The following is a 26,266-nucleotide window of genomic DNA, read 5'->3' as shown; positions in this document are numbered from 1 at the left end:
AATCTTAAAAAAACTGAGGGATGGGGATTGCAGCATTATATCTGCTGGCTATATACACTAAAATCCAGTTTATCATTTAAAATGACCCAATTCTACAGTGCCACTTAATAACCAGAAATTGTGCCGGGCGGTGGTGGCGCACACCTGTAATCCCAGCACTCTGGGAGGCAGAGGCAGGTGGATTTCTGAGTTCAAGGCCAGCCTGGTCTACAGAGTGAGTTCCAGGACAGCCAGGGCTATACAGAGAAACCCTGTCTCGGAAAAAAACAAAAATCAAAACAAACAAACAACCCCCCCCCCAAAAAAAAACCCAAAAAAACAAATAACCAGAAATTGTGCAAAACTCCTCAGTGGGAAGACTGAAGTCAAAGTGAGGTCCACAGGTAAGCGGAGTTCAGCTTCAAGTTTAATGACTGTACCTTAAGCAGAAGCCATTGCTTTCAGCACAGGACTGCCTGGCCATCCTCTAACAGCTATCCAAATGCACTAGCTTTAATTGGTCTGAATTTTCTAAGTGACTTCAAAACATCACACATGAAACCAGCCAGGTACACTGGTTTAAACCTACAGTCCCAACTACTCCAGAGGCTGTAGCTGGAAGATTCCTTGAGTCCACTAGTTGGAGGACAGCCCAGGCACCCTAATTTCAATAAAAAGAAAACAGGGTGCTGGAGAAATAGCTCAGCAGCACTGGCTGCTTTTCCAGAGGACCTGGGTTCTATATTTCCAGACCCCATGATGGCTCACAACCATCTTTTAACTCATTTCAGGGGATCAGGCAACCCTCTTCTGTCCTTGTAGACATCAGGCACTCATTTGGTACACAGATATAAATGCCAGCAAACATTCATACACAACGAATTTTAAAGAAACAAAAGGCAAGTGGAGAGTAATGTGTTGTGAGGCTCAGTGCTGAAGGACATACTCAGCAACAGCAAAGCCCCTGGTGTAAACTCTTACACAGAAACAAAACTAAACCACAATACTCATGCTCGCTCTCTCTACCTGCCTCCCTCCATTAAACAAGTCTGATTCTACTAAAGAAGCAACTGCTATCAGTAACTGGTGCCTCCCTGCAAGGTGGAATATATATTCATGCACATGTGTAAGGGTGTGTTCATCTCATCTGTGCCAGCATATGGTAGGGTTGACACTGGACGTCTTCCTCAATAGCTTCTTGACCTCTTTAAATGCGCTGTATTAAGTGTCTATGTAACTGGGTGGGGATGTACCTGGAGAGGTCAGAAAGAGAACCTGCAACACTCAATTTTTTTCACAATGCAAATGCCTAGGATGGAGCTCTGGTCATCAGTGGACAGCAAGCATCTGCTAGTGGGGCCATCTCACCAGACTTTCCTGACAAGTCTCTCACTGTAATCTAAACACCTCATTTTATCTAACTGGCTTGAGCAGTGAGCTGCCAGGATTTGCTTGTCTTTGTCCCAACTGTGGGTGCTAGGTATCCAACTCAAGTCTTCATATTTGCAGAGCTCTTATCAACTGAGCCACCTTCCTGGATCCACCTTTGTTCCCCTTGTAGAAATGTTTAAAATAGAAGTGTGTATTCCTCTACTGCTAACCATAATCCCTGTTTTCACATTTAGGTTTTTAGTCAATTTTGTCTTAACAGAGGTACCTTAAGAATTATAGTACCTAGCCTTGCTTATCTTTCAAGCCTAACTTCAATAGAGAACTGGAAGCAACTTTCTTAGTAGCAAGGCATTCAAACACTGTGTGGTGTGGTGGCACATACATGTAATCCCAGCACTAGGGAGGCTCTGGTAGGATCATGAGTTCTATGCCTGTCTGGAACACATAGAAAGATCCCATTCAAGTTCTCTTCACCAAATGGTGGTCTCCTAAGAAATTTAGCTACGTGGGTAGATCATTTGCCTAGCATGGTACAGGATTCCATCCCTGGCATACTGATCAACCTGCTCCCCCAAAGTCATCAATCTTCACCTATACGAACATAATTTCTAGGGTACAATTTTACTAAGCATTGGAGCGCATGCTTTTAAACACACACCCCACTAGGCAATGTAAGGATTTTTCCTGGGGGAGGGTATTAAGGCAAGGTTTCTGCTATGTAGCTTGGGCTGGTCTAGAACTTGACATACAGCATCTGGAGAATTGAGATTACAGGTGTGTACCACCATACCAAGTAGAGTGAAGGCTTTTTTAAAATTGGAAAAAGCTAAAAGCTTTGCATCTTTGCAATATGCACAATACAAGTAAGTTTAATTTGGGGATACCTAGAACAATAGTATTTACTCCCTAACATTTATGATTCTAAACAATAATTTTTAATCAAAGATAATATTAAAGATGGCTACCAAATTTTTACCCACCAAACATGGTAAAAATAAGTTTATGGAACTCAAAATAGCCAAGTTTTACTGTATAACAAAATATACTTTTTAGGATGAAATTTTCTTTTTAAAAGTTGTATTGTCAGGTGTGGTAATGAACACCTTTAATTCCAGTACTTGGAAGGCAGAGGCTGGAAGATTTCTCTAAGTAGTCAGCCTGGTCAACACAGTTAGCTCTAAGACAGCCAGATTTCACAGAGACCTTGTCTCAAAAGGAAACAAAACAAAACAAAACAAACCAGTGCAAGTGTGCACATAAGCCACAGTATGCATGGAAGTCAGGGGTCAGTTCACTTCTCCCACATGGTTTCCTGGGAACAGGACTCAAGTTCAGGCGTGGCAGCAAACGCCTTTACCCACTGAGTCATCTTACGGACCCCATGGTTACAAATTCCTTTCCCTCCATATTCAGAACTTGAACTTTAGTTAATGCAAAGAACTTAAGTCCTGAAACTATAGGTATGTCTTTCTTCTCCCTGATAAAGCTAAACTGCTTATTCCAAGCAGACTGAACAGTTACACAATGAACAACAATAAGAGAAAGCCACTTACATAGACTAGTCTTTATTGAAAGACTTACTTCAACTGTGGTTTACAGCTTTGGCTTTAGTTGGCCTCTCACTGCCGGCAAACATAAAGATCAGACGGACTGGCACCGAGGAAATGCTAGTAGAAAAGGATTCAAGCACAGACAATGGCAGGCAGAAACACCAAGATAAATCTCAAGAAACTATGAAGAGACATTTCCTTGCATGCCAGTCTCTCTGCTGTTCTTGATGAACACAGGAAAGAAAAGGCAACAGTTCTTAGGCTTAAAGTGGACGGAGGGCACAAACTCAAATCTGCATTATAAGACAGTCTGGACCTGTGTTAGCCTGATCGTCCCTAAAATGGCGCATTTCATTTGCACATGGCCTATCTTAAAACTATGTGCTGTGAAATGACTGACTTACCAAAAAACGTTGTTTTTCATCAAATTAAGACAAAAGATGCCAGTCATATGCTTACTATGGCAATGTAACTAGTCTGGATAATCTTATTAACGCACAGGGTATAAAACAGAAAAGACTGCAGCTTGAGTTAGCCATTAGTTATCTCAATAAGCCACTTAATGTACTGGCAGAGGCAAAAAACAGGGAAACTGAAAATTTATTTAATAAGCTTTTATCAATTTATCAACTTAAAAAGTCTTTAGGTTGTTGGAGTTTCACAAAGTTTAATGAAAATCTTAACTCCAGGGCAGAATATAGCTTGTTTTCCTCTTATAAAATATAAAATAACTTTTCCAAAAACATTCCCCAAAGGTATGACCAAAAAAAAAAAAAAAAAAACCCAGGGGTATATTTAGTCACTGACATGTATAACACAGGGCAGTTGTGGTTAAAAAAAAAAAAAAAAAAACAGAAAACTAAGGTACATAAAGATTTCGGCTCAAAAAAGAACTTCAGACCCTGTAAATTTTTATGCTGAATACATTTGGCTGTATTTCTAAGTGAAGGAGGGAATAAACTCCAGAATCTTTGTGGTCAGCAATATTAAAAAAAAAAAAACACATTATCTTAATCTTTAGACTTCAATGCTTTAGTGTGGCCGCCAGGTACATCTTACCCATCTTACCTCAAAAAGGTTAGGTTAGGGTTGTCTGCTCTTGTACATACACAGGCCAACAGGTTTAACACACTATCAAAACATTTGCACCTCCTAATTGTCACAATTGAAACACATAGGATTTTATCTATTTCACATTCCCATTTTATAGAACTATGAGGCAGACTGTATCCACATAGACTGGAAGATGCTGAGGGAGCATGCCTGGAACTCCGGCATCTTCCCAAAGATTCAATTACAACTGCACACATACAACTCAGGCCTACTCAGATCTGTCATCCACACACTCCCAAGGGGAAAAAAAACAAATTAGAAATAAAAGTCACAACTTTATGTACGACTCAAATTGGTTATCAGATTATAAACTGGTACATCAAGTTGTCTAAGATATTTTAGCAATCTTGTTTAAAAAATTCTTGGGCAAAATATACTAATTTTTAAAAACATCCCAAGATTTTTTTTTTTAAAAAAACTTGTGCTATACAACTTAGAGGAACCCTGAAATTGCTTCACTGGGTTTTAATCAGGTATTTATGTACTAAAGAAAAGGAAAGAAAACAGAAAGAAAGAAAGAAAGAAAGAAAGAAAGAAGAGAGAGAGAGAGAGAGAGAGAGAAGGAAGAAAGAAAGAGAAGGAAGGAAGGAAGAAAGAGAGAAGGAAGGAAGGAAGGAAGGAAGGAAGGAAGGAAGGAAGGAAGGAAGGAAGGAAGGAAGGAAGGAAGATGGTGGGGGAGAAAGAAAGAAAAAAGCCCAAATCTAACTTCCACTTACAATTTAGAATATACTAATGCATCAAAGATTAGTATGAAATTAAATTAAGGCTTCTTCTGTGTAGTCATTGTGTCCTTCTCATTTTACATGGCCAACCGTGAAGACGCGAGGACGTCAGTGTTAACACTGCTACTGAGCACTGCACTGGCAGCGAGCATGTTACTTGTCACCTCGAATAATTACATTGCTGCTACTTCTATGTTGAAGCATGCTTTTGAAACACTGTAGTTATTCAATATTTACAATGTTTATCATTTAAACTCCATGTAAAAGCACAAGTATGACCATCTGACTTTAATATAAACACCATACTTGGAATTTCCCCCCCAAATGAAATGTAATATACATTTTTGATAACCAACACTTTTAAAGTTTTAAAAATATGTCTTAATATGGACCACCAACAATCATTCAAGTGACGCACGCCTACGATGCTGGTCCTTATTGAGGCTGCAAGCTTTCAGTCTGCTTCATTTTCTTTAACATAGAGAATAACGTATTTCTTCCACAGCGATTCTCACATCATGTACTTCTTCTGAAATCACACCTTTTCCTGCTGACTTTTGTGTGGTCCACCTCAGGGATGGGAGGGGAGTATCAGAATTCAGATGAACTGATGTGATTCTCAGTTTTTCACGATACTCCCTTTTTTGCTCTTTTAAAAACACAGTGAGTTAAAATACTGAACAGCAAAAAAAAAACGGAATAGTGTCTAAGGATCAAAGTGTGTTACCCATTTCTCCTATTATATCAAAATTTATAGTCAGAATTGTCTTTATTGACTTTATTTTAGTTTTTTTTGTACATAAAGAAAAATCATGTTCATCTCCATCATGAACAAAAACTTAAAAAGGCAGAACTAGAAGACACGTGTCCTTCACCAAGCAAAGCTGTGCTAACGGTTCCAAACATTTCAATTGTTAAAATAAATATTTTCATTTTCCGATGTTTACTTTTCATGTCTTCAGAGTGTGAGAGGAGGTTGCAGCCTGTGGTGAGTTGCAACTGTGAGTTGCAACTGTTTAGAGTCCCAGCTCACTGTGTTGGGAAACTCGCCATTCCGTACCCAGCTTGGTTGGGAGGAGGTATTACAGGGGGGGGAGCTTGTCCTTGAGGAGGCTGAGCACCAAATCCACCCATCCAAGCAGCAGAAGGTGATTGACTTGGAAGAAAGGGGGAAAAATCTTCAGCAAACACGAGAAAAAGATAATCTATACAGCTATATAAAATCAGGCAGAGTCTAATCACAGAACACAAAGGTAAACCACAAATCTACAACCAACAGAACACATGCAGAACACATACATTACCAGCAAGTCTCTCTTTTTTTTAACCATTAAGTTGCTTTTCATTTGTTTTTACTTCATTGCTGTGCTTGGGGATCACATGATACAATGCCCAACAGCCCAGCACGGTTTGTTAAGACAATCATAACTTCCCTCCTGTCTGCAAACTACCTGAAAGCCCATTTTACTTTATTTTTAAATAATGAGGGCTGGGCACGGTAGCACACATCTTTAATCCCAGCACTCAGGAGGCAGAAGCAGGAGGATCTTTTTAAGTCTGTGGCCAAACTGGTCTATGTAATTACTGGCCAACCAGGGCTTATACTGAGACCATCTCAAAAAGTAAACATCCAGGACAGCCAGGGCTACACAGAGGCCCTGTCTTAAAAGTAAAATATAATAGTAACAACAACAACAACAACAGCAGCAGCAGCAGCAGCAGCAGAGCCAGGTATATAGCCTCCTTCCTATCTGTAATCCCTGTACCTGGAAAGTTGGGACAGGACTGCAGCTCTAAGTCTAAGTCTGAGTCACCTGGGCTATAGTGGAAACACTGTCTTACAAAAATAAAAAGAAATGACTTAGTAGGCAGTACTCGTTACAGCCCTTGACCTTTGCAGGATTCTCAATGAAACAGTGAAAATAAAGGTCTAGCTCAGCCTAGGAGAGAAAAGTAAAGCAACGAATCCATCCTACCATCACCACAGAAAGCAAACTGCTGTCATATACCTTGAGAAGATATCTTATAAAGGCAAAATATAAAAACATGTTTCTGAGCATATTCTAGACATAGATGTTTTATACACGCAAAATTAAATGAAAATGCAACTGTAGGTAAGTCAAATTCTACTAACTGCTTACAGAGAGGTCACATTGCATTCCCCATCTCTGTAATTAAAAGCATTACAAACCATATTTCCTGAGATTTGTTACTGTAACATCTATAACATAAATGCCTTAATGTACAATCATTTCAATAGACTCTCCTCTAGGAGAGCACAGATTTCTCTTTTGCCAGAAGCTCATCTGTTTCTACAAAGGAAAAACCAAAACAACTCACTCTACTCCAAATCCTTGTTGGCTCCACGGCTGCCCATATACTCCATAGGGAGGAACTTGCCAGCCATTTGCCATATACTGTCCGTACTGTTGTGGGTTTCCATACACTTGGCTCCACTGGCCCCACTGACTGTAGTCAACCTAGGAAAAAGCAAATGATTGTTTTAGGGAACAAGAACAAAACACCGTATTTGAAGAAAGAGTGGGAGACAAGGAAGAGAAAAACTAAGTAAGCACCCTTATGTGAATAGGACTCTGTTATTTATCATTGTCTAAGTTTATTGGGGTGGTGACACCTGTAAAAAGAAAGTATTAAGATTCAGTTAATACCGCAAAACAATTTTGAAATAGCATTTTACACAATCAACTGAAAGCACCTATATGCTTTATTTTACAATTTCCAAAGTTCCTATGTAGGTATGTAAGATGGAAATCTTAAAAGATGCTAAGAAATATTGAATTACCTGTTGAAAGTTTTTAGTCATATCAGGAGATTCTTTACCCCAATAGCATTTAACCACATGTCCTTCAATTGTAGTACCATTCACAGAAACAATGGCATGGGCTGCACTTTCATGAGTTGAAAATCTAGGAGGAGAAAACAGTAAGGTTTTGCCTTCAATCTTTAAGAACTTGGGCAAACAACACAGGAACTCATTGACACCTTTCAGCTGGCACTTTTCTCAAATTATATATTCCATAGGTAAATTGACATCTGGTAAGGATCCTATAATGTAAGTGAAAGGAATGAAGAGGATGCATAAGAACTAATTATCTCATAGCTTGAGCATTACCTGACAAAGGAATAGCCCTTCTCTGGAAAAACTCTTATTTCCATAATTTGTCCAAATGGTGAAAATGTTTGTCTCATAAGTTGATCTATGCAAAGAAAAATATACAAAGAAAATATTTAAAGCTCATGTAAGCATGAAATTTATACTAATAGTGCTGAACTATCAACAGAGAAGGTGATTAGGAAACCAGGCACTGTACCTGTCAGCCCTGAAGCAATTCCTCCACAGTACACAGTACAGTTTTTTGGACTTGACTGGTTTACTACATCTTCAAATCTTAACTGCTTAGTGTTAGCTATAAGAAGAAAAAAGTGAAATCTGGATTGTTATACAGTATTATAAAACTACTTTTTGAGCTAAGGTTATAGCTGATTGGTAGAACATTTGTCTAGTATGTGCAAGGACCTAGTTAAAACCCCAGCACTACACACATACACAATTTTCTGTTCTTATATATAATTTTTAAATCTTTAGTTTTAAAGACAGGGGCTCTCTATGTAGCCCTGACCAAACTGGACCTAAGTGGACTAGCCTGGCCTCTGCCTCCAAGTACTGGGACTAAAGGCATGCTCCACCACTCCTGGCTATATATTGTTAAGATATATCCCAGTAGGAGGGAAAAATTTTTTTTCTCAATGTTATGACTTAACACATTGGGCGTGGGGTCTCAAGTATTCCAGGCTAAGCTTGAACTCCTTATGATACTGAAGAGGACTTTGAACTTCTGTTTCTGCCTCCATTTCCCAGGTGCTAGAATTATAGGTTTGAGCAACCACACCTGGTTTGTATGATGCTAGGAATCAAATCCAGGAGTTTCATGAATCTTAGGGAAGCACAAGAACTTCTACCAAAACTCAGCTATAGCCTTAGTCTTAAATATAAATCTCATCTATAAATAAACCAGTTGGTTCTCAACTTCTATCTAAAGCTACTATAGTGAAATTCAAGGTTAGGTCTTACACTAAATACTAAGAAATTAAGACATAATGCTACATAGTGTGATCACACCTATGCTTGCAATACATATACAGATGTAACTTACTTTCTTGTGTACTTTTAGGGGCAGGTGGTTTACGTGTGGCCCAATTGGTTCTGATTTGCCGACCTCCCAACCACTGACCCCCCATATGCACAATTGCATTCTCTGCATCCTATGGAGAAAAAGAAAAAAAATTTAAAAAGAGCAATCAGAAACAAAGGAAAAAACTTCCTAAGACCTAATAAGACAAAGGAAAACCGGCACTGCTGCGTCCAGCGCATATCGTTATCTGGGAGTGCGCGAAGCACCAGTAACAAATGTGCCAACAAAAAAACAACTTGAACCATAAAAGTTGTTTTTTACTTAATGGGTTTCAAAATACTAATATAACACGTAAGTTCAAGAATTATGTTACAATTAACATAAGGGGGAAAAAATAATCGCACTGATCACCCAAAAATCATTTCTCTCAAATACACACAAATGTGTCAAAAGAAAAATAGGCATCTCACAAGGTCACTTCAAAGTGCCTTAATTTTATGGCTGCTTTGTATTGTAACATTTACTGAAGAAAATATAAAAAGAGGCTAACTCTTTAGTTATACATACATAATTGCTGTAACAATATTCATTGTAGAAATATAGCTCTGGTGAAATGATTAAAATCGCCTTTCCTGGTAAACTGAACATAATCCCCGTAGCTGGTTTGCTCCTACAGTCTTGGTCTTCACGTCTCCCTCGCTCTGCTTTCACCAGTGTACAAGTGCGTCTGAGTCATCGTCCCTCACTGTGTTATCGCCCTAGCCTTCTCTAGGTACTTTCAAGTTAACGAAAGATGAATTATTTTTTTATTACTACTATGCTGAAGAAATTATATAATATATTTCTAAGTTAACATTCTAACATATTAAGTTTCAATCATTTATTTTAATGAAGCAACTAAATCCAGAACTGAAGGTTTTTAGCTGAGTTAATTGAAAGGACATACCAGTTTGTTATAAAAAGATACAAAACCATAGCCTTTGGACTTCCCAGTTGCCATGTCTTTAACTACGCGGGCATCCCTGTGAAAAGAAGCACAGCTAAATGAGGGAAGTAAAAATCACCCTCCAAATAAAAACTAAAAGGAACCACACACACTGTATTGTGAGCATTTTAAAAGTAAACTCCAGTTAGCCCTAATTAACTACAGCCATTCCTGAACTCTCCCTAATGCTTCTTTACCTGTTAGAAAAAAGCAGTAGGACAAAACCATGTAATAATCATGCAACCTAACCACATAACCTGTGCTTTCTAACTAGATACTCTAATCTGAAGATTAACAGGAACAACAGTTTCCTTTTCTAATATTCTATTTGCTAGTGTCCTCTAAGATTTACTGATTCTATAAATTACTGTAACAATGCTAACTACTTTACCATGCAATATCTAAATAGTTAAATGTCTTCTGCCTAGTGATACAAAATATATGAAATATTAAAAAATTGAAAAAGAGGAAAAAATAGGAATTAAAAAGGCATACATGGCCTGTTAACAGATTTCTTTATTTTTCTTGGTCAATTCTCTATCATCATTTTGGAGTTTGGGCAGCTGTAAATTTTGAAAAATTGACATTTTCAGAAATTTAAGAAAGGAGAATAAAAAACTAACAACAACGCTAAGCACACCAGTACGAAAACAACAAATTTACACAGAAATTTTAGTGAGTAAGTTAAAATGATTGGAAATATAGAACTCCACTGAATATAGAATGTTAAAATGTAAATACTAAAGTATGTATATATAAATAATGTATAATAAGAATAAATAGAAATGAGAAAAAAAATCTACAACTGAGTTCCAGTGTGCACAGTTCCTTGCAGTTAGCCTTCAAGATCCTGTCCATTCTTATGAGCAATTCTGCAAAATAACCAGAATGCTATTACTTTTAATTGTGACTTGGACTGTAGAAAAGCTGCAGGTCTCAGGTATAAATAAAGATCAAAAACAGCAACCTGTATCATTTTACACTAATTTTACAACAGTACTACTTACCACATTTAGATTAAAAAGCAAAGCAAATATCAAAATAGAAAATTAAGAATTAAATCTTTCTTACAAATAAGTTAAATCTATAGAACAACACGTTACAAGTGAATAGAAAAGCTGTTGTTCTTAAAACATTTCTGTAGTTATACATTTAATTTAAATCGACAAATACATAACCAATTCATTTTAATCAAAATTATGACATTTTATAGGACTTACAACCACTTTTAATTTTCCAATATAATTAATCAAATAACAAAATTTGAGCATATATTTTTAAAAATCAACCCATATTTGTCCCCTAACTAGCAAAATCAAGTACCATTAACAAAAGTCAATTTCATTTCATATTTATTATCTAGACATGAAAACATTTTAATATTGCAATGGTATTACATATTCTCAAAGCTAAATATCAAAACACATTTATCATTATATTTAAACATGAACATTTCCAATTTAACCATAAAATACAAGGATTTTCCTAGAATCCCCCCCACTTAAAAACTCCTTCAATAAAAGTTTTATACACAATAAAGATCACATTTAATTTTCATTAACCCAATATTCTTAACCATCAATATTTGAAAACATTTGACAAGAGCTAGAAGTTTTACCATCTAAATATTTGCTTTAAATGTAACAAACAGAATCACTTAAAAATTTGAAACATATTATACACAAGGTTATCTAAAAACAAGACCCCAAACACTGAAATGACATCAACATTTGCAACAACATCTACTCAAAAAACAAAACAAAACAAAAGAAGAAAACTAAAAACCAAAGAAAAACACACTAACTAGAGAAAGAAAACCTTGATTCTAATACATGTTAATCATACAGTTTTGCCTATCACTACTGAGTCTGATACTGATTATGATACTTACGATATTTTACCAAAGGGGGCAAATGCTGATTTGATATCTTCTGTTGTAATTTCTGGACTCAAATCCCCAACAAACACATGGAAGTGATCTGAAATCAAAGCATTTGGTAATCAAATACTTAAGAAGTCAGGCAACACTAAAGGAGGAAAGACCTTAGGTAAGCTGGTGATGCTGCCAGGATAATGTCACGCTTCCACAGTAAAATGCCGCAGAAGTACTTACTGGAAGTATCTTTTTTCTGGCTACTTGGTGTTGTTGCCCAGTTTACTTTGACTTCCTAAAAACAAAGATTATATTTAATACAATTATTAAGCATGTCATTATGAACTGTTAACACTTACCACTTAATAAATCATCTATCAAGTTGAATTATTTGTGTGAAGGCACTAGGCTGAATAGAGACCACTCAGTAGCCGATTGTCTATTTTTAATCTTGCTAAGAAAGAATATAGTCTGATTGAGCATGCAAACATACACATTCATTGGATATCATCATCCCATTATCTTACCTTTCCCAAAATTTTTCTCCCATTCATAGCAGCTAATGCAGCCGCTGCATCTCTGTGTTCATAAAATTCCACAAAGCAATATGGGTCATTGCTTGTATGCTGCAAAACAGAAAATCCAACAGAAGAGTTGACCCTTCTGCTATCGGGTTGCTGAGAAGAAAATCCAGGAAAAAACATTACTGACAGCTAGGAATGCACAAGGTGAGATTCCATAAGTTTACGAAAGCCTAACACTTAAGACTTAAGCTGAGCCTCAGAATACTCTTGTATTCAAGCAGAGCCATACAAACAGAAAAGAATCGTGACTGTGAGTATTGAATTAGAATATAGACGACTAGGGGAGTAAGTCTAATAAGATAGAACCTTTTATTAGATTTAAACCTCTACCTCAGATTTATTGAGAACTGCTCACTATCACTGCTCTTTTCTTCCAATATTGTCATTATTAATTATTATTAGGGTTTGTTTGTTTGTTTGTTTTCAAAACAGAGAAACCCTGCTTCCTGTGCTTTAACTCATTAGGTAAACCAGACTGGCCTCAAACTCAGAGATCTGCCTGCCTCTGCCTTCTGAGTGCTGGGATTAAAGGTACACTCCATGACCACCCAGCTCCAACATTATTTTAAAAGGCTGATTTCTACCTATGTATTACAATACTTCATATACTGTATTTCAGGCTTATAAGAAAAAAAAAATACAAAACTGTAGCTGGGCATGGTGGCACAAACCTTTAATCCTAACACTTGGGAGGCAGAGGCAGGCAGATCTGTGACCAGGCCAGCATGGTCTATATTCCAGCATAGTCTGTATAGTTTCAGGACAGCCAAGGCTAGAGAGACCTTGTCTCAAAAGAAAGAAACAAAATATATAGAAATGAGTCCATTTTACCTCTAATCAAAACTAGGGTGGTAAGCACTACAATTTACAGCATTTTGCATTGTTAACCAGACTAGATATAATGTAGTCCTTTTCTAAAAGAGGAAATAAAGAAGAAAAAAAAATTCTTGTAACTAATTAATAAAATGAATCCTCCATCTTTCAAACAGGCATGATAGTTGGGCATGTTACATACACATGTAATCTTAGCATTTGGGAAGCAGAGGCAGGAGAAACAGAAGACTAAGTTGAAGGCTAACATCTCCATATGCACACACACACACATTGAAAGACATACCTTTAAAAAAGCATAATATACTAGAAAATATAAAGACATTTTAGATTTGTCTTTCAGTGTCAAGCAAATATACTAGTGATCTAGAATATAATTGCTGTATAAAATGTACATATTCTAGTACATGCTGGGTATAGCTCAGTGGTAGAGTAAGTGTAGGTTTGCTACCTAGGATCTTGTTTTTTGTTTTTTTGGGGTTTTTTTTTTGATTTGTTTTTTTTTTTTTCCGGGACAGGGTTTCTCTGTATAGCCCTGGCTGTCCTGGAACTCACTCTGTAGACCAGGCTGGCCTCGAACTCAGAAATCCACCTGCCTCTGCCTCCCAGAGTGCTGGGATTACAGGCGTGCGCCACCACCGACGGGCTTGCTACCTAGGATCTTAAAACCAAGTAACTAACTAAATATTAAGTATACCCAGGACAAAGCTACAAATTCGTATCACAAAGCACCAAGTTAAAAACAAAACAAACAAAAAACCAAAACAATGTTCACGAGTTGGAAACTACATAACTAATAAGGATGCTAAGAAATTAGTGCCACCTAAAAAACATATTGTTTTAAAAAAACTGAAACCTATATGGGTCAGCAGCTCAATGTATACTTTTTATGTCAGGTTGAAAAGATTCAACACTATTTAATGTAAAATGTCCTAAGAATAATACATAGACTCTACACTCTCTCATACAAAATCCTATTGTCATAGCCATAAGACAAAAGAAAGAAGCAAAAAAATAAAAACACTCAAGTTTTCCCTTGTGAAAGAGTGAATATTTAGCAGACACATTCACTGATGATGACGGGCAGACAGACCACAAACAAACAAACAAATACAATATGGGCCAATCTTGGAGCATATATTTAATCCCTGCAGGCAGAGGCAAGTGGATCTCAAAATTCAAGTTTGAAGCCAGCCTAGTCTACATAGTTCTAGACCAGCTAGGGCTATATAATAAGATCCTGTCTCATTTTAATACAGTGATATATAAAACCAACACACAGATTTTAGAAAACTAGTATATTCATGCAGAATAATACCAATTTCATCTCAGCAGGAACAGGCCAGCTCCTATATGTTCATATTGATACTTTCATACTGTGTGTGTGCGTGTGTTGTGGCTCTCATCTGTGGGTAATGTGTTCTAAGATCCTAACAGATACCTGAAATATATGATAGCATTATGTCCCCTTCATACTATTTTTCTTATAATGCCTATTCCATCTTTTGTTTGTTTGTTTTCAAATACCACATGACTCTGACTGGCCAGAAAGGCGGTCCATCTTAACACACTGTAGCCTGAATACCCTAAGTGGAGTTTCAGGTGCAAGAGAAAAACTTGGATTAACTTTTTTTCCCATTTTTTTACACTTTCACAGAAGATTCGCTCCTACTGCTGATATTCACACTCAGCATGTAATTTTCTTTACTAACTGCAGAATTTTCACCTTTTCATCTAAAGGTAGCACTTTATGACTGATCTTTGGGATTTCTGATTATCAGCATTACTTCATACTGGAGCCATCATTAAGTACAAATTATTGGAACATGAGCACTACATAGACGCTTCATAGTCATCTGGTGACAGTTACTAAGTGACTAATGGGTGGGTAGCATACACAATCTGAGTATGTTGGACACAATTCCTTTGTGTCTCATTCTGGACACTAAGAGACTTCTTCATACCACTCAGATCTGTAATATAAAAACTTTGGAATTGGGATGGGCATGGTGGCACCTGCCTTTTATCCCAGCATTCAGGAGACAAAAACAGGTGGATCTATGCTAGTTTGAGGTCAGTCTGGTTCACACAGCAAGCTCCAGAACAGCCAGGGACCCTGTCTCAAAAACAAAAACCAAACTTATAAATTGTTTTCTTATGAAATTTTCCATTTCCATTTTTTCTTTTTTTTTCCTTTTTTTTTTTTTTTGGCTTTTTTGAGACAGGGTTTCTCTGTGTAGCCCTGGCTATCCTAGCACTCACTTTGTAGACCAGGCTGGCCTCAAACTCATAAATCCACCTGCCGATGCCTCCCAAGTGCTGGAATTAAAGGCGTGCATTACCACCGCCAGGCTCCATTTCCATTTATATCTTGAACTGAAGCTGACCTTAGGTAAGGGAAGACTACTGTGTTTAAACATTCACACTGTATTGTTTGAGCCGTTTAAACTCAACTATCTAAGATTCAAATTTTTAATGTTTGTCTTAAAATTAGAGATTATATGTATATACACATTGCATACCATTATACTGTAAAAACTAGAGTCTATGATAATAGCTAATATAAGGGGGAGAAATAAAAGCAAGTGGATGTGGCTACCCAGGTCTACAGCCCACCACTCAGGAGTATCACCACTAGCTCAAGGACAACAGGGTGAGTTTCATTGCTACATAGCAAGACCTGTCTCAACAATACAGACCAAATTAATAGTCATAAAACACAAAACAAGACTATTTTGCTTTGTTTTCAAGACAGGGTTTCTCTGTGTAGGCCTGGCTGTCCTGAAACTTACTCTGTAGACCAGGCTAGCCTTGAACTCATAGAGATCCACCTGCCTCTGCCTCTCAAGTGCTGGGATTAAAGGTGTGCACCACCACCATCCAGCTACTTGGGATTCTTTATATATAACAAAATCAAATTTGTAAAGGAAACTGTCTAGATGTTAGATATTCCTTCCTGGAGTCTATGTCCTTTTGAAACTTCCGACCTAGACCACTGCCAAGCAACATTCTACCAATTAGTTGAGTCCTTATCTTAATTAGTCAGGTCACCACTACTGACTAGATAACATAAATGTCAAAACACATATGAGAGATTTTAAAACTATCTACAGGTTCAAATCTAGGTATTAGCATACATGATTAAGATGTAAAGAGTTCTTCTCATTCCTCAAATGTCTGTATAAACACAGATTTTTTTTTAAAAAAAAAAAAACTCATCAGATGAATCAAGACTATTCTAGTGACTTTCCTTTCTCAATCTTCTGTATTCCTGAGGTCATTCAGAGCTACTGCCATCAAGCTAACCCAGACACTGAAACTGCTAACTCACAGTGGCCTCTCTGCCACCTCATCTCTCTTCTGTTCTTCTAACCCTCATCTTCCCTCCTGTCAGTGGACTCTTTTGTAGGTGCCCCACTTCCTCACTGGAGGCTGTTTCAGAAGGTCTGTCAGTCCAGCTTAACTCTGTCTGTGTGACTCTTGTATGCTGAGCTGTTCTAAGCTCTAGGCCTCAGACCTCAGGCCCTCCACTTTCTTCTATCACCTTTTTCTAGGTAATCTTACCTAGTCCCACGGATTAAAAACATTACTGTATCCTTCAGCACTATTCTCTCTGCAATTCCAAACTCATTTGCCTACATAAAACCTCCATTTGTATAGCCAAAGTGTATCTTAAATTTAACACTGCCAAGACAAAATTCTTGATTGCCATCACTCCCCCATCCATCCTGTGCCTTTCTCAGTCTTTCCCATTTTAGTAAGAAGCATGTTTACTCCCACATGATTGCACTGACAAGAATTTAAGTCTCCCCTGATTCCTATAATATTCTAGTCCTATTGTTCCTACCTCCAAAATAAAAAGTCTCAGCGTACGTACTGTCTTTCTTCACTACTCCTCTCACACCCAGCCATTCATTGTCTCTTCTACAGATGAGCAGAATAAACCCACCTGGTTTGTCTCCTGCTCTTGTAGCCTACAACCCTCTACAAATTATTTTCCATACAGACTAAGCTTTAAACACACAAATTAGACTCTGTCTTCTCCTTGCCTAACCCTCTACAATGACCTGGCATTAAAATCTCAACTCTGCCCTGGGCCATACTGCCCCTATGAGACTCTGAATCCTGCCTGCCTTACTAGACTCCTTCCCCACAACCATCAACTAGAGTCCAGTCATCTCTTTTCAAGTTGAGGGCTTTGCAGTTTTGCTTTCCCTCTGTTCTAGTCTTTAACACAGATGATACCATCGTGATATTCCTGCCTAGACTAAGCGAGGTGAGGTCTTCCCTGCCATGTGGCCTCTGCCTCACCCTCCACTCAGTCCCACAGAACACTTATTCTCTCCATGGCTCTTCTCTCTATTCATCTGGACTCCCTCTGCTGTTCCATTGTATTGACAGTGCCTTCAATAGTGCTCATGAAAAGTATTTTTATTAATCAAAGAATGTAGACTCAAAGTTAGAAATGAAAAGAAGGAAAAATATACACACCACAACAGAATGTGTCATCAATTAAGAAATTATAAGGTCAGTGCTCTTCACAGACTTTTTATAGCTCCCCATTTTCGGCTGAGCAGCAGTTCCTTAGAAAGCAGTACAGTTCTGTGCCCTGCCCACACTTGTCTTATCACCTGCTGGCATTTCTATGTCCAATTCCATTTATGCTGAAAACAACTAACAGGAAAGACATCTCTGGTTTTTCTTTTTCACAGGCACTCCTCTTACACCGCAGGCTCCATCGGCACTCTTCTCTTCACAGATAGATCTTCTTCCTCAGACTTCACTGCTGAAGTGTCTGTTATCCTTTGTGTTCCAGTCTGTGCTCTGACTCCCAGTAGAAACTTCACACGACCCACACCACAGCAGATAGTCACCTGAAGTCCCCACAGCACTTTAAGCTAAATGATCCCTAGCTTTCCCTCTACATCCTATGTGAGTGTTGATTTTAGTCCCCTACCAGCCCTAAAATCTTATCAGGATAGGAACTCTTATTCACCAATGGATTCTTAGCACTTACCACAGTATCTGGTATACAGCAGTAAAAAAAAATTGATAAATAAGCAGAAAGGAAGAGAAGAGTAACTGATACATGCATCACTGTATACAACTAGAGTCTTTCTTTTTCTTTTTTTTTTATTATATACAATTTTTATTTACATTTCAAGTGATTTCCCCTTTCTTGGTCTCCCCCCCAACAACTAGAGTCTTAATGAGAAAAGTAAAATTTTTCCTTTGAAAGTAATACAAACTTTAGATTTTATTTGGGGACTATGGATTGAACCCAGGGCTTTGCATATCATGAATACATGCTGTTCTACCACTGTACTACATCTCTAGAGCAAATAAAATTATTATGCAGTTTAAATTCCTATCTGCACAAGCTTTAGCATTTTCTAGATACATAATATGTTCGCTGCTCTCCTGTGCGCATAATAACCAAATACTGACGTCAAAACATACCAGACCCTGAACTGAACTGTAGACTGAATTATCAGTATTTGTATTGGAGTATGTGAAATACCATCATCTGTCATCTTTCCCAGACAGACTGTTCATAAGCAGAATCACCTGAAGGTAACTCCATCAGGACTATGTAATATCAGTGCAGAGTCTTTGCCTTCTCACACCAAACTTTACTGCACACCTAGATTACTGGCCAATCAACAGATTAAGTCAATACCACAAACAGGAATCTCTCCAACAGAATAATCTGAAGCTTAAAATGAATTTTAGAATTGTGTTAATCATGTATCATTTAAAAATGTTCAATATCAAGGTAACATGGCACATCTAGCCAGGAAGACCTTACCTCTGTTATCATTTTACAGCTTTTACAGGGTCCGATCTGACTGAATAACTGAAGAATAAGGACTTCTGTCACATCTCTGGAGAGGTTACCTACGTATCTGAGAAAGAAAACACAAAACATTATCAGCAATGTTTCTTTAGCTACACCTGTAATGTTATTTTAATTTGTTATCTTCTATTTCAAGTCCCTGTCTTTAATAATTTTTTCCAGTTAAGCCTAGCCTTATAATAGCTATATTTTCTATTTCACAATAATTTATACCACAAATATTGATTTATTAAAACATCTTGATGAACTAACACTAAACAGTAGTTGTTAGTGGGCTCATCTTAACACTGCCAACCAAAACAATTACATTTACAAAGAAGAGAGTGGGAGTCCAGTTCTAGCAAAACAGAGGGTAAGTGGGGTGGAGAAGCTGGGCTGTTCCACTTTTGGCTAAAGAAGACTATTACTGATGGATGGTACATCTTCACTGCTTTGTTTAAGAAAAAGGGAATTGAATAATTTAAACTTCATCATTAAAAAAAAAGTTTCAGGATCAACAAAAGACAATTTCCTGAGGACAACAAATAAAAATTTAAGAAGAGTTCTTTAGAAATTCAGAGAAAGATTAAGATAAACCCAAAAAATATTTTTAATTGAATATTTTAACTGAAAAGTTTGAGGGTTTTTTCCTCCCAAATTACCATTGATTAAAAATGTTAACAAGAAAAAAGAAAAGTCACCACCTTACCCCCAAGAGATTACTACCTTGGTTTATGTCTTATACTATGGGTTTAACTTATCTCAACAAATTGACAAAAGTCTTTCTGGTTCTCAACAAACACCTTAAATGTACATTTGTCAAAAGCTACTTCATAAACTAAAATATTACTTGTAAAACGTCACATAGTTTCTTCTAGGAAGTAAAAGGACACCATTTTACTTTTCTAACCACAATACAACATCAAAAAAAAAAAAAAAAAAGTGCTGAGACAAAAATTAGGCTTGCAACAGTTGCCACATTAAATACATAAAAAACTTTCAAATGAAACATGTTAAAAGGAAAAGGGCAAGAGAAAGGGTTGAGAAAAACCTGAAAAGATTGGTTAAGAATGGGTAAGGAACTGGGGCAACAAAGGTGGCCCAGACATTAAGTATGCCTGCTGTTCTTGTGGAGGGCAGAGTTCAGTTCCCAGCACCTAAATCTGGCAGCTCACAATGCTGCAACTCCAGTTCCAGAAGAACCAGCACTCTCTTCTGGCCTCCTCCCACACCTCTGTGCTCACATGTATGCCCATAAAATGCACGCACGCACACGCACATACACACACACATACACATACACACACACACACACACACACACACACACACACACACGTAAAAATGAAAAAGAAAAAAAGAAAAAGAAAATGAGCAGCGGCTTCCCAGGTTATTAAGAACTTCACTGTGGTTACCAATAACCTCAGGGTACATGTTCTAAGGCTGAAATACAAGTCCTGTGCTACTGAAATAAAAGAACAAGTTAGCAGACAAACTGGTTTAATTCTAATATGCCATCTTTTCCTTATAATTTAAATGGAGCTGACCCCACTGTAGGTCATGCAGTGATTTTTTTCCTCTCCAGTAGTAGTAGATAGTTAAAGGATTATGAACTAGCTATAAACACCTGCTTGTTCCTTTTCATTCATCGGGGCTTTATGAGCCTTTGACTATGGAAGAACTTGCTTTTGTAAGAGACCCAGTATAAAGAAAATGAGAGCCGGGTGGTAGTGGTGCACACCTGTAATCCCAGCACTTGGGAGGCAAAGGTAGGCGGATTTCTTGAGTTCAAGGCCAGCCTGGTCTACAAAGTGAGTTCCAGGACAGCCAGGACTACACAGAGAAACCCTGTCTCGAAAAACAAACAAAACAAAACAAAACAAACAAAACAAAAACAAAAGAAAGAAAATGAGCAAGTAATCTTTATTTTCTAAACACTATACTCATCTAAGCAGTCTAGTGTACTCACTTCTGGGAGAGGACAAGGGATAGCAGTAGCTTTTAAATGTGAAGCCAGCCAGTAACAAAAATAAAACGGAACATCATTTTACTATTACAAAGTTTTGATGATTTAAACAGGTTTAAGTTTGGGTTAATGTTTTAAAACATTCATTTAAAAGAAAAAAATCATGTTACTTTTCAGAACTAAGTCACAATAAAAGCTGTTTTTGTTTAACAACCCATTTCCAATCAGTGAGGGAACTGCCAGATTCTAGAGACACATTAATGGATATAATTGATTTCCATATCTAGCACAGTCAAAGATCAAAACTGCTAACACTTAAGATTTAGAATGCCATGAAATATTTATAGAAAAGTCCTGTGCTGAGCTATCCTGTTTTTTCAAATACTTACACTAAGATTTAACTGCTAAAGCAGCAGACTAAGTTTTAAACACATACAAAGCCTTCCATAACAGAGGACATTGTAATTTATTAAGATGTAAAGGACACAATTCAGTATATAATTTCAAGTACATTTATCTAAACTTTAGACTAACTTTTCTACTAAAGGTTCTGTGATTTATGTATATAAGCACAATTTATACTTCTAGCATCATCTTTGGCAGCTTATTGAATTGATACATTTCTCTCCAAATAGTATTTTCTATACTTCACCTTCTGCTGCAGCTAAGTAGTAGTATATTCTAAAGTCCAAGTTTTTAAATAAGCAGTTTCTTCCAGAGAAACATGTACAAAACAGCAGAATGGCTTGAATTTGTACAGTGACAGAAAACACTTGGGAAATTCCAAAACAATTTTTAACTCAAGGAAAAATAAGGAAAATGCATACTTTACAGTCTATTTTGTCTTCTAAGACCAGGACTGTAGGAACTGAAGCATTAATAACTGAAAACAATACCTTTATCCCTAACATTGGGTCTAAGTGTCAATTGGAGACTAGAAAACTTGGCAGTTTCACAGCAGGCAGAAGTTCACATTGCCAATGAACTACTTCCTATGTCCAACTGGGCAGAAATTAAGAACACTGTGCCTTGCAGAAAGCTAATGACAGCTTTTCCACTGAATGTGCTTTCATTCTAAAAAGTAACCCCACCAAAGCTGAAATTACCAGTACTTTTTAAACAAAATATAGTGGGGCTACTTTATTCCATAAAGGTAGTTTTTGGATTATTCTTAACAAGTTCTTATATAAAAGATTTTCAACAATAACAGTAGTCCTCTAAAAGACTAAGTTGTCACTACTTCATTTTAGGAAGGCAGCAAAGTAGAAGAAAGGCACAGTAGAGTAGGACACTAACCTGACCAAGGACCTTTTAAAGGTTGGCCCCATACACACTTTGAAGAAACAAAGATGATTAAGTTGAACCAGATTGATTACAGCCACAATACAGCTAAATCAATGGTGTGGCCAAGGCTATGAGAGCTTAGATTGTTTTCTGCTGCTTTGTTCACACATGTTCAGAACATACTCTAAATCAATGACTTATTTCTTCCTTTTTACTGAGTATCAAAGAAGAATAAATAGCTTTAATGGTTTTATCCTAGATCCACACTTTCTAGGGTTTTAGTACACCAAACAGATGACTAAACTACAACTGATTGTTATAATTTAGTGTCGCACTGTGGGTTCAGATACCACAGATAAATCACTGCACTGCAAAGATACAACCCAAGGCTAAAGTGTATCGTACAAGCTGGTCTACTTCAAACACCAGTATCTCATACTGTGACTTCATTGGTCCAGTATCTCATACTGTGATCTCATTGGTCTAGTATCTCATTGGTTTGTTTTTAAGATCACTAATACTAATAACCCCAACTAAATGTCAAATAAGAATGAGGAACACCAGAAAACAGACCTGTAAAGCAACTATATGACAAACAGGATTTCAGACTCAACATCAAGGCAATTCTATACCACTTTAAATACCAACAAATAAATTAGTAATACTGTAGAAAATGAATATTTAAAAACCTACCTAGGCTATAAACACCATATTGTTTTCTGAAGATAACCATATGTCTTAGCTTGTGTGTGTCTGCAGGAAGAAAACCTTACTAGTAACACACAGGCATTTTAAAGTAAACAAGTTAAGATAAGCTTTATTTAGAGTACATTATTTCAAACCATAGTAGCCACTTGAGAAACCTAATCCATAGATCACAATGCAAAATACAGGTCCTTCATAAACGAAATCATACCCTATTAAACATTTACTTTGATATCAAGACTATACATTAGGTTTACACACACATACATATATATACATTTATATACATACACACACACATATAAAAACAAACGAACTTCAGGAAGTATGACAATACCTATAATTTAAATCAATCAGAACTTTTAAAAACAAGACACTAATTTAACCAAAGTACAGTTGTAATATTTGAGCACCTCTTATATTCCAAGGAGTGAATACGTGCAGGAAGGGTTAAGTCCTAGGAAGCAGTACAGTCCTTACATTTAAAAACAAAACAAAAACACCTGGACTTCCCATGGAGAAAAGTGGGAAAAGGAAGCTATATAAACACATACTGACATACAGGAACAATAGAGCTTAAGATGTTTATTCACTCATATGTAAACATCACAGTTTTAGGTAACCAAACAAACACAACTGAAATGTGTTTCAGAAAAAAAGACAAGAGATCTGAAATGATAAATGTATGAAATATTAAAATTTAGCTCTGCTCTAGAGGAGAATATCTGAGAGTGGATGCAAAGATTACAGGAATAAAGAAAACAGAAAAGGCATACTATGTAACAGACAAAACCGGGGAAACCTCCTCTAAGGAACAAATAGATGCAGTTAATGAGACATGAGAATATACCAATTATCCAGCAGCTATTATGATGCAATGATGACACTTCAGGTGTTTTAGATACAATGTAGCTGTCATCTTCCTTAAACATATACTTGCTAGGCCTTCCCCAGATGCTTGCTAGCTTTCCAGATGCTCCTATCACCACAACTGTAAAATACCAAGCCTTGGATTCACTGCAGAACAAATTTCAAATTTTGTCTCAATTATCTTTTTTCTGGGGAAAATGGAAATTGAAAAACACACACACATAAAGATTCTTTTCATTCAGGGGTATATGATATGTTTAGGATGTTTTCAAGTTCCCCAAACCAGATGTTAAGAGAAATAAAAACGGAAAGTATAAACAATGCTCAAAAAAAACCAAACCTGTATCAACACTGAATATATATAACACCTTCTTAACAGAACATATTTTCTGTACTACGAATGAAGCTCTGAGAAGCTAGCTAGTCAGAGGTCCTGAATGTCTATCCACCGCCGTCCATTCCCCAAAAAGTACTTTCCCTATCAGCTAACCCAGCCAAGTGGACTCTGATCATCATATCAATCAATACTAGGCAGTGGGAGGCAAGAGAGACAAAGCAGCAGGCTGACTCTGTGTATTTACTCCAGGTAGGAGTAGTAGGCCTAGAGAGGCTGGGAAAACCCAAGGTGCTCACTTTACAATGAATTGGAAATTACTCAGACGAAAGGGAAAAAAAAAAAAAAGAGTACCACACTATTTGGAAAGGAATACAGACGCTGAGTCATCACTCTGCATGGGGGGGTGCGGGGGGGGGTAAGGAAACGCCAATTAAGCAGTTGGAAGATGCGATTCATTCATTAGATTGGGCTTCAGGTGAAACCCGACAGCTATACCGCGAAAAATAGCACTCAAAAGACACGCATCAAATAGCGGGAGCAGACATCCCTTCATCGGAACTCTGATGGTCCGGACGCACAAACGGATTAGGAAGCGGCATCACTAACTGAGCGAAAGGAGTTTAACTGGTTGTCAGTTTGGCGCAGTAAGCGCTCAAAGTAAACTTCGTTATCCAAGGGACAGAGGTGGTGCACGGCGGCAAAAGGCAATCACTTTGGCACTTCGAAAGCACCAGGCGCTAGGCGGGTGTTTCTGACAGCGTGGGGCACGTGGGGCAGAAAGAGACAAGGGGCTCCTCTGGTTAAAGAGTGGTAGGCTGGAGAGATGGACTCGGAGCGACTGAGGCTGAGGACGTGGACTGCTGAGGACGTGGACTGAGGCTAAGTGTTCAAGCCAAAGGATGCAGCAGCGGTCCCACCCCCGCCAAGCCCTGCCCCCGTAGGGACCCACAGCTCCTGGCTCAGCCCGGGGCCCCCAAAGCACAGGGGGAACAGGAGCTCTCCCGCGCCTGACAGCCTCAGCCGTGCACAAGCCCAGGCAAGCGAGAGTGTGCAAAAGAGGGGTCGGGAGGAAAAAGTCGAGACAAGCACTAGACCCTAGGAAGTGACTGTGTTTGGGGGGAAGGGAGGGCTTCCTTCTCTGGGAAGGGGGACAGATGAGGAATGCACTTCACAGCCGCGCCACCGCGACGCCCGGCTCTCCGCTTCTAGTCCCGGTCTCATGCTCTCCCTCCCTCGGCATCCCGCAGTGCCCCGGCCACTCGGTGCCTGGCACCCCGGGTCTCGGGTACTCACAGAGTCCGGGGCTGTCCGTCGTCTTCCATCATGGTGGGTGCGACGGAGTGATCCCGGGACAAGGGGGAGGGCAGGGCTGGGGAGGGGAGGGGGCGGGAAGGAAGGGGAGGGGGGCCCCGGGCGCCGGCTGGGGACAGAGGAAAAGGTACTGAACCCCGCTCTCGGGCTCGCTCCCCCCAGCCCGCTCCGGACACTGCGCTCCAACCAGGAGGAGCAGGAGGAGGAGGAGGATGAACAAAATGGCCGCCACCACCAGCCAGGCAGGAAACGCGGCAGGGCGCAGGCGCGGCCCGCCAGGTCACTGCTCAGGCCAGCTGCGACGGCCTGTCCGGCAAAAGTGGCTGAAGAGACAGAAAGCCCGGCCAAAGAGTATACCCTACGACTGGACACGACAGAACACGTCGTCGCTGTGGGTCTGCTAGCCGGTCAAGACCTATCCAGCTCCAAGAGAGACCCAACACAGAGAAAAAAGCCGCGAAATCAAGTCTCTGGGAATTGCAGTCCCGGGAAAGTGGGGGAAGCCCTTCTCCAGTGGCCTTCTGGGAACTGTAGTTCAAGGAAGACCCTGTGCCTGCCGGAGCGCGAAGGAGAGATTTCTGGGTAGTGTAGTCGTACGTGAGGACGTGCCGCGACAAAGTAGGCGGTGTACAGGGAGAGAGCGAGGAATGAAAGGCGGGTGGCCGAAATGAGAGAGGAGCTGTCCGGGAAGTAAACTACAAATCCCAGAGTGCCTCGCGCCGGGGCCCGCCCCAGGATCGCTCCTAGCATCTTAAGGCTCTTCTGTTGGTCCAGT

The 26,266-nt window shown here is 38.6% G+C and overlaps 1 protein-coding gene across 6 annotated transcripts; it reads right to left on the bottom strand.

Moving 5' to 3' along the window:
- Window positions 1–2,920: 2,920 nt before the first annotated feature.
- On the bottom strand, window positions 2,921–26,007 carry Tial1 (TIA1 cytotoxic granule associated RNA binding protein like 1). Of its 6 annotated transcripts, XM_052197448.1 has the most exons (13): window positions 25,474–26,002; window positions 22,962–23,021; window positions 18,993–19,089; window positions 12,296–12,445; window positions 12,009–12,063; window positions 11,787–11,874; window positions 9,857–9,932; window positions 8,932–9,040; window positions 8,089–8,184; window positions 7,890–7,974; window positions 7,560–7,683; window positions 7,097–7,236; window positions 2,921–5,912 (listed from the first exon to the last, which is right to left on the bottom strand). In XM_052197448.1, exons 3-13 carry the CDS (start codon window positions 19,002–19,004, stop codon window positions 5,786–5,788), a joined length of 1,062 nt encoding a protein of 353 aa, XP_052053408.1. In that variant the 5' UTR covers window positions 19,005–19,089; window positions 22,962–23,021; window positions 25,474–26,002; the 3' UTR covers window positions 2,921–5,785. The 6 variants fall into 6 exon arrangements, with proteins under 6 accessions (XP_052053408.1, XP_052053390.1, XP_052053398.1 ...); XM_052197430.1 differs by lacking the exon at window positions 22,962–23,021; XM_052197438.1 differs by lacking the exon at window positions 22,962–23,021 and having other exon boundaries at window positions 12,296–12,394; window positions 25,474–26,000.
- Window positions 26,008–26,266: the final 259 nt, after the last annotated feature.

The sequence above is a fragment of the Apodemus sylvaticus genome, chromosome 1 (assembly GCF_947179515.1).
Source record: "Apodemus sylvaticus chromosome 1, mApoSyl1.1, whole genome shotgun sequence".
Taxonomy (NCBI): Eukaryota; Metazoa; Chordata; class Mammalia; order Rodentia; family Muridae; genus Apodemus; species Apodemus sylvaticus.
The sequence above is the reverse complement of the archived record's forward strand: the minus strand, read 5'-3'. Positions and strand labels throughout refer to the sequence as shown.